Raw genomic sequence first — 9,135 nt, 5'->3', positions numbered from 1 at the left:
CATCCATCACTCGTATTTCCAGGAGTTCTTCGTTTCCTGCGAGCTAATTCCCCTTGGCTATTTAACACTGAACATTCTGTTTTTGAATCCAAGGGAGTCGAAATTTCTTGCCATCCGTGTACCATTTTATTTCATTCCTCGGAATGATGGATTTCCTTTTGGCGATAGGAGCGGAAGTGTTTACGGAAGAAATGGTAAGACCCACGGGATTCGGTTCCGGATAATCCTGTGGTGGAAGTGGGGAGAAGTGGGAAAAAGTTGGGGTGTGTCGGTGATTGTTTGAAGCAGGGTAATGGGTGCATAGGGATTTATTAAATTATTCTACTTTTGTGTCCTTTTGGGAGCTCTCCGCAATAAAAATTCAGACGGCTTTTCTTTTTGCCCTCCTGTGAATTAAAATCAGTGATATTACCCACGTACTGAGAACTGTAATCCAACAGCTTTACCTTGTAGGGTTCGTTTTTGTCTTTTATTTCAAGTTTTTGTTTAAATTCGAGTTACTTAACATATGGTAAATTGGTTTCAGGTGTAGAAGTTAGTGTTTCATCACTGACATATAACACCCGGTGTTCATCACAGCAAGTACTCTCCTTAAAAAAATGTCTTTAATGTTTATTTTTGAGCCCCCTCCCCACCCCAGGGGCAGAGAGAGGCGGAGACAGAATTGGAAGCAGGCTGGGCTCTAACCCACAAACCATGAGATCATGACCTGAGCTGAAGTCTGAGGCCTAACGGACTGAGCCACCCAGGCGCCCACAAGCACCCTCCTTACTGTGTATCACCGGCTTAGCCCATTCCTGCCCACCTCCCTCCATCACACCTGTTTGTTCTCTATCCTTAGGAGTCTCCTATGATTGGTTTCCTCTGTCCTCTTTGCCCTTTCCCCGTGTTCGAGTGCTTTGTTGCTTATGTTTCATATATGAGTGAAATTGTGTGGGATTTGTCTTTCTCTGACTTATTTCGTTGGAATAAGGGAGAAAATGTTTGGTTAAGCAGTGTTTACTTGAGAAAATTTAATCCTCATTATTGCAAGGGGTAAAGAAAGAGCAAAGCTGACTTAGCCTAGCCATTCTGCAGGGGTACACCAACCTCACAGCATGCAGGGAAATCAGAGAGGCTGATCTTATGTTCTGCAGCTGCTTCACTTCCGACGGTCAGCTCTCTTGCAAAGGCAGATGCATGCTTTAAAGCTGAGGCAGGATGATATTTTACTCTTCTTTAAATGGAAAACTTTCAGCATTTTAAAGTCGAATTTGATAGTTATTAAGATTACATTAACAGTTGTTATCACTGTTAAACATTCCCAAGGTTATAGTCCAAAGTTAAACATACTAACTTTATAACATTATAGCATGTATTAAGTCCTAGACAGTAATCTTTCCTTTTAAGTACAAGAAAAAAATCCATTTCCACTGATTTAATTTTAAAAATAATGTCATGTCATGTATCGAAGTAACGCGTATTTCTTTTTAGTTTTTCAAATGTAGATCATATTACTTTATTAAGGTGAATACTTTGTCGATATCCCAATTATCTAGTCTCTTTTAAAAGAGAGGTAGGTTGAATCTGTTTAACATAAGAAGTGAAAATGGTAAGTGTATTTCCAAAAGCGAAGGTGAGAAAATGATTAACAATAACAATGTTATTTTAGGAAAAGAGCATGTTGCTACCTCAATAAACTTGTGGTTTATTTCTTTATAATAAATACTGTTCATTACTTTGTTCTCAGGTTTTTCTGGAGGAAAGGGCTGGTTAAAGTTACATATTGGCATTTACAACATTAAAAGTGGATATTCTATTCTTGTTTCTAATACCTCATCTGATGCCTTTAAAAATTTATTGAGCACCTACTATCTGTACTATTTGAGCACCTGCTATCTATGCTGTATAACAGCAGGCTTATGAATTGAAAAATATTTTGTGTAGGGAAGTGTTAGGTATTGTGATGTCATAGTCTATCCCCATAATAAAAGACTGCACATCAGCAGTACTCTTCCCTTGGTGTTAGTCTCAGATAATTATGTGTACACAATTCCAGGCACATAGTAGGTACTCAGTAAATGTTTTCTAAATCAATGCTGAAGGAATTCACAATAATTATAATAATAGAAAATAATGTGCATTGCCTAAAAAATTATAGAAATGGATTTTATTTAAATTACATATGTAGTAATTTCTCTCTATATGGCTATTATTCCTTTTAATGAAACCTTAACCTATTGTTTTTGTATTACAGTTTTTAAGAGAAATGAATAGAAATAACCCATTTTGAGGAAGCCATGGCAAAATCAATTACCAAACACAGAGTTTGTTCTCGGGAATCTTCAGTATCTTCTCTGTTAGCCAGCTGCAGCCTGAGTGGTAGTAATTCCTCTAACTCTGATGGCTCTTTTCAGTATAAAGATAAACTATATAGTTCTGCCTCTCAGGCTCTACAGGCCTATATTGATGATTTTGATTTAAGCCAAATGTATCCTCGTGCAAGCACTGGAAAGATTAACAATGATAGATGTTCTGCTAATATGCCAGAATTCTCCAACGCTGTTTATAAACCAAACAATGGTATGCTTTAAATATTTTTTAAATTTTTTTCCTCCACTGATGTAAAGCATTTGAGAGATGTATTGTAGCCTTGAAAAACTAGATCCTTTTTTTTGTTGTTGTTCCTTTGGGGTAAAAATGACATGTAATATTGAGGTCTGGATGTTTTTCTTAAATGATTCTGTAATTCTCTGGTTCTCAAGGATTTTCAGCTAAGATCTTCTTGTGACCTTGGAGGGGAAGCTGATGAATGTAACTAATAATGGCAGGTTGTTGATCCTAAACCCTTAAGCCATTTTATTTTAGCATAATGGAAAGAGCATTAAACTTGGTGGTTCTAAGTTTCATTAACTAGCTTTATGACTTCAGATAAACCTAACTCTTTCTGAATTTATACTTGATCAATCCCAGTTAATGTGATGATTCTGTCTTCGATCTGTATTCTATGGGACAATAATATAAGGTGTTAAGAGTTTTTCCTTGATGCAGCTCCCATGAAGACAAGTTTGGAAAATGCATCTATTGATAACCCAGTTCACACTTTACTGAGGACTTCTGGAAAGGCCCTAGTATGGAAAAAATTTCACTCAACTCTTAGAATTATGTGGGCAATATGTATTCCAGAAGAGTCTTAATTAGGACAGCTATTCTCTTTGTGTTAATGCTGTTGTGGGTTTAATAGGCAGATAGCGAATTATTTTTCCACCTAGTTTAATAGTATATTTTTCTTCTGTGTTGCAGCCAGTGTTGAGTGACCAATAATAATGCAAGTATATTAGTGCATTGGATATGTCTAGATGACAAAAAGTTAAATAGTAAATTAAAGAAGAAGGTTCACTTTAAAGGTTAGAAGAAAACTTGTGGAACCTAGTTAAAATAAATTGAAGAGATGTGAGAAAGCACATTGTATTTCATCAACGTATACTGTTTATACTTTCAGTTAGACTTAGTGAAGATAAAGAGAAGCAGCAGAAATGATTCTTAAATTCTTAATTGTCATTTACTATTAAATATTATGAAGTATTGTTATATGTAATAAGGAAAATAAACAGAACTATGCTTTGTTTTTCAGCTTTTGACAATGTTGATCACAAAAAAAGCTCCTTGTCCTTTTCCTGTAGAAGAAAGACTGTTAATGATATAGACTCCATTAGCCTAACAACTGATGATCTATTAAAACTTCCAGCAGATGGATCATTTTCTTTTGCTTATGTTGGATCAAATCATCGAATTAGCAAGAAAAAGAAGAAATGCATTGGAAGACTGAGTTCATCGGATACTGAAAAGAATAAAAATTTTCAGGAACCCTCTGCTCTCCTGTGCAAGAATAACTTAGTTACTCCTGTTCTATACACAAATATAAATGGAAAGCAATGTGGTAGGCTAAAAAACCCAAAACTTGTGAAGAAGACTAATAAATGCGCTTCTGAACCATCTTTGCTTTTTTCTAAGAAATTGTCTTTTGAGGACAGTTCAGAACACAGTCTTGAAAAAAATTACCCAAGATGGCTCACTAGCCAGAAATCTGATCTTAATGTTTCAGGGATAACTAGTATACCTGATTTCACCTACCCGGTATGGCTCCACCATCAAGACTTACTACCTGATACAAATAGTCAAAGGATATATGAAATATTTAAAGAAGATCAGTGTTCCCCTAGACATAGTTACCAGGCACAAAGAACTTCTCGGCTTACAAATAAATTAGATTGTTTTGAATATTCTTTTGAGCCCTCAAACACTTCAGATTCCTTGAGGGATGACAAAGGATTAATTAACGGATGTAAATGTGATTCTCAATGTAGCCAGTGTCAATGTGAGAATCCAGTTCTCCCAGGACAAACCAAAAAGCCATTCAGTGGTAATTGCTTTGTTTTGTTTTTAAGAACCAAAGACAGTGCTGTAAATTTGACCTAATGTCTACGAGCTTTTATGTTATTCTTTTGATGTAATGATCAGATCAGATGATAAATCTTTTGAGCACTTATTGGTCTTCATTTATGTAGCATTTTGTGCCTAGAAAATGTCTTTTCTCCTTTGAAATGTCATTTAAAAATTTTACTGTTACAGATGTGTGTATATTCTAAATTATCTGAATACTTATTTGTTGCCGATGAGATTTTGCTGTGCATTTATTTTTTTCTTGAATTAATTTAATCTTTTAAATTAGGTGACAAAATTGAATTGCTTATCCTGAAGGCCAAGAGAAATCTAGAGCATTGTGCTGATGAGTCACCGAAGTCTGTGAAAAAGGATGATAGTCCTTGTTCATTAGATAAACTTGAAGCAGAAAGATCATGGGAAAATATCCCTGTTACTTTGTACGTAAGTTACAATGGAGAAACTTTTTAGTTTTCCAGCTTAAAAATGTCATGTGAACAGTTAATTTATTTTTAAAATAACTCCGTGATAATTAACAGTTGTTGTGACATGTTAATTCTATAGAACATTGCCTTTGTGTTTCTTTGAATTGCATTTTTCACATGTTACCACAAGATGGTGTAATGTTGCATAACCTTGGCACATTATACAACTTTTGTCTTCTTTACACGTTCCTTTTGTTGCACTGTAAAATACTGATTTATGTTTAATATTAAAAATCACAACCATAAACAACTACTTTGCAGATGGGGAAGTGCTATGAATTCTTGTTGTTTTCCTTTTCCTTTTATATTTTTTCTCCCTCTATATTCTTTCCATTTATGGAATTATGCGATTACCCATTTTTTCCATTAACATTTTATTTTCTCTTACTCGTTATTTTCCTTAAACAGTGGTGCATGTTTTGTTATGGTCTATTGTAGTGCATTTTTGTAGCTTCTAATGTTTTTATTTGTGTGCTTAACCTTGCTATGACAGTGTCTCAGAATAATTTAAACTGTTTACCTGGATACTTATGAATGTTAGTGTGGAGTAAGAATTGAGCTTAGGTAGGAAAGCTTTTTTTCCTTAGCAATATTACATCTGAACTCATAAGAAATGCATTCTTGGTAACCCTATATCCTGCCTTAGACTCTGATAAATTATTATCTTGTGTTGTCTAAACTTTCATTCTATTATACTCTGTTATAGACAGAGTCTTTTAATTCCAGTTTTCAATCACTTCTCAGTTGAACATATTTTTTTTAATATAGACACTGTAATCCTGGTTTGGAATCGAGCTCTGTTACTTTTTCTGTCTTTGCTGACACCTTGCACAAGTTGAACTGCTTTGTACAAGCTTTTCTTTTGCTTTGTACAAGACCTTATATAAGCTATTCTACTTGGGGTTGTTGTGTGGATTCATTTGATTAGAAAATATATATAAGGTACATAGGACAATTTCTGACTTATGATAAAGCTGTCTTGTAAATTGTTAATAGTGGTGATAATTATCCATAATATTTTTTCCCTCATTTAGCTTCATTTCTCAATTGTTGGTTCAATAGTATCTTTATTTTTTAAAACTTGGGTTAATAATTAGCTCACTTAATTCTTTTTTATTTAAAAAATTTTTTTTTAATGTTTTATGTATTTCTAGGAGAGAGAGAGACAGCGTGAGCAGGGGAGGGTCAGAGAGAGAGGGAGTGACAGACTCTGAAACAGGCTCCAGGCTCTGAGCTGGCAGTCAGCACAGAGCCCGACGTGGGGCCTGAACCCATGAACCGCGAGATCATGACCCAAGTGAAAGTCGGATGCCTAACCGACTAAGCCACACAGGCGCCCCAGCTCACTTAATTCTTAAACTTAATTTCTAATTTTCTTGTCAGTTGGTCTTGGTATTTGTAAAGTACCATAGCTATAATACTTTGCTTTCAATTGCAATCAACCAGAATGGCTGAGCAAATAGTACCAGAGGTGTTTAAGAGTAAAATTTTTGAATGCTTTTAGTGTATTACGTAATTAGATAATATAATTTATGCTTATATAATTATTATAATTGTTGGTTTGGCCCAGTATCTTGCATATATTGACTTCCAGAAGATTGAATTCATTATGTAATTCAATTCATTACATAAAATGAATGATGGATTGTCAGAAGGAATAGACCTAACTTTAGTGTGATGTAGACAAATTACTGTCAATCTGTCATCAAAACAAAAATTGACTAGGAAGTAGTCAAGATAGCATACAAAAAGGTAGAACACAAGCACAATCCGAAAATTGCTTTTTTGTCTGTTTAACATTTTATAATGGAAAATTTCAAAGAAATACAAAAGAATAATATAATGAATCCCTGTGTACTCCATACCCATCTTCAGTAATTTGGTAAATGCTTTTTGATGGTAGTCAATGGATGCACAAACTCTTTTGGTAAAGAATTCGAGAGAAGACTACTTGGGGGTAGGAAAAAGCTCATAGTAAGTTACAAATCAAATGAGTCAATAATGAAATACTGCTAATTATTAAGAAAAAATTAGAATTGTGAATTTGTATGTTATGGAAAGATTCTTAGGTATCTGAGTAAGTACTTGATTTAGAAACACATCTTAAAAAAAATTTTTTTTATGTTGTTTTAAAATCTATTTCTGAGAGAGGGAGCAGGGGAGAGAGAGGGAGAGAGAGAGCAGGGGAGGGTCAGCGAGAGAGGGACACACAGAATCTGAAGCAGGCTCCAGGCTCTGAGCTAGTTGTCAGCACAGAGCCCGAGGGAGAGAGGGAGAGAGGGAGAGAGCAGGGGAGGGTCAGCGAGAGAGGGAGACACAGAATCTGAAACAGGCTCCAGTCTCTGAGCTAGCTGTCAGCACAGAGCCCGACATGGGGCTCTAACCCATGAACTGTGAGATCATGAGCTGAGCCGAAGTCAGACGCTTAACCGACTGAGCCACTCAGGCGCCCCACACATTTTATATTATGTATAAATAAGAAAGAGAATGACTTTGTTTATTCTCTGTGACTAATAGAATTTGTTTTGGGAAAATTCTGACTTTGGCTGGGGTTTTTCTATTATCCCCTGAAACACCAAGAAAGAAACTAATATTTATTGTGCCACGGACACAGAGTTAATTTATACAATACTTCTGTGAGATAAGTGGGACCGCATATGTAAAACTGAAGTTTAGATAGATAAATTACATAAAGTCATTTAGTGAGAGGAATTGGGGTTTGAACTCAGGAGTTTCAATTTCACAATTGATCGTTTTCCTACTGTGATCTGTCCTCTATGTTAATGCTAGTTCTGGAGAGCGAGTCCTGTTGCTTTGACACGGAAGAGCATGTAACTACCATCCCAGCAGAAACTCATGTATTTGTGGGGGGTTTTATTACCATTGGGTAACTGTTTATTTGAAAAAATGTACTGCTTATTTCAAATAGATGAGCTTTTGGAGTATAGCCTATAGTTGAAGGCTTATTTGTTTGAGGACTAGTGTTTTGACTTCATAGTTTTTTCTTAAAGCTTTAAAGGAGAAGGACACCTGGGTGGCTTAGTTAAGCCTCTGACTTCGGGTCAGGTCATGATCTCACAGTTCAGGAGTTCGAGCCCCACGTTGGGCTGTGTGCTGACAGCTCAGAGCCTGGAGCCTGCTTTGGATTCTGTGTTTCCCTCTCATTCTGCCCCTCCCCTGCTTGTGCATGCACGTTTTCTCTGTCTCTCTCAAAAATAAATAACCTTAAAAATACATATATTTTTAAAAAAAGCTTTAAAGGAGAAACAAGGAAATAGGGAGGGTGAGATTCTAGTATCAGTTTCAGGAAATAGGGCATTACCAAGCAAAGTCAATATGAATTGTATTTGCAACAGCTGTTTCTTGGTGATTATTTGTATTTAAATGAGAACCATTCAATTGTAGACTAATTTTTATAAATTGGGAACTTAATTACTGTCTTGTATCCTTAAATCCTATGTAGCAAATCTCCTGTGCCTGTTAACTCTGATGATAGTCCTCAGCAGACTTCAAGGGCAAAGTTTACTAACGAGTTCCTCGATGACTTTTTAAATAATGACAATAAGGTGGGTGAAATTGAATTTTTTAACTTTTTAAAAGGATTTATGACTAATATACAGATTGTAATTTCTGAGTTATTGTTGAAAAACAAAAAATGATTCAAATACCCTCTTCTTCAACACGTGCATAAAACCATCACTCCTAGAATTATGGGTAATTTTATTTTAGTAATTTAAGGTAGAGGGACCTGGTATTGAACTCTACAGAGAGCCAAAAATATGTTGGGTTTTTTTTTTTTTTTTTTTTGGACAGTGTATAAAGCATAGCATTATAAAGTATGTTGTATTTTCCCATAGGATGGTTGATTATTGAGAGTTGTATTTCTAACTAAGAGAAAGTTATAATTCTCTATAATTAAAAATGTTTTTAATGTTTACTTTTGAGAGAAAGAGAGGGAGACATAGAATCTGAAGCAGGCTCTAGGCTCTGAGCTGTCAGCACAGAGCCTGATATGGGGCTTGAACTCACGAGCTGTGAGATGATGACCTGAGCCGAAGTCAGATACTTAACCCACTGAGCCACCCAGGTGCCACTATTTTTCTTTAAAAAAATATTTTTTAATATCTATTTATTTTTGAGAGAGAAAGAGAGACAGAGCATGAGCGAGGGAGGGGCAGAGAGAGAGGGAGACACAGAATCCGAAGCAGGCTCCAGGCTCTGAGCTGTC

At 35.6% G+C, this 9,135-nt stretch overlaps 1 protein-coding gene across 3 annotated transcripts in view; it reads left to right on the top strand.

Annotated features, from left to right (window-relative positions):
- Window positions 1-124: 124 nt before the first annotated feature.
- Window positions 125-9,135, top strand: part of LOC144242609 (lung adenoma susceptibility protein 2-like) — a 60,270-nt gene continuing 51,259 nt past the window's right edge. For 2 of the 3 annotated variants that reach the window (XM_077777583.1, XM_077777584.1), the window contains exons 1-5: window positions 125-194; window positions 2,237-2,562; window positions 3,614-4,402; window positions 4,712-4,862; window positions 8,371-8,473. In XM_077777583.1, the coding sequence (XP_077633709.1) occupies window positions 2,280-2,562; window positions 3,614-4,402; window positions 4,712-4,862; window positions 8,371-8,473 (1,326 nt within the window). In that variant the 5' untranslated portion in view covers window positions 125-194; window positions 2,237-2,279. The remainder of the gene's footprint in view (window positions 195-2,236; window positions 2,563-3,613; window positions 4,403-4,711; window positions 4,863-8,370; window positions 8,474-9,135) is intronic. The other variant, XM_077777586.1, reaches the window with a different exon arrangement.

The sequence above is a fragment of the Crocuta crocuta genome, unplaced genomic scaffold (assembly GCF_008692635.1).
Source record: "Crocuta crocuta isolate KB4526 unplaced genomic scaffold, BGI_CrCroc_1.0 scaffold36, whole genome shotgun sequence".
Classification (NCBI taxonomy): domain Eukaryota; kingdom Metazoa; phylum Chordata; class Mammalia; order Carnivora; family Hyaenidae; genus Crocuta; species Crocuta crocuta.
The sequence above is the reverse complement of the archived record's forward strand: the minus strand, read 5'-3'. Positions and strand labels throughout refer to the sequence as shown.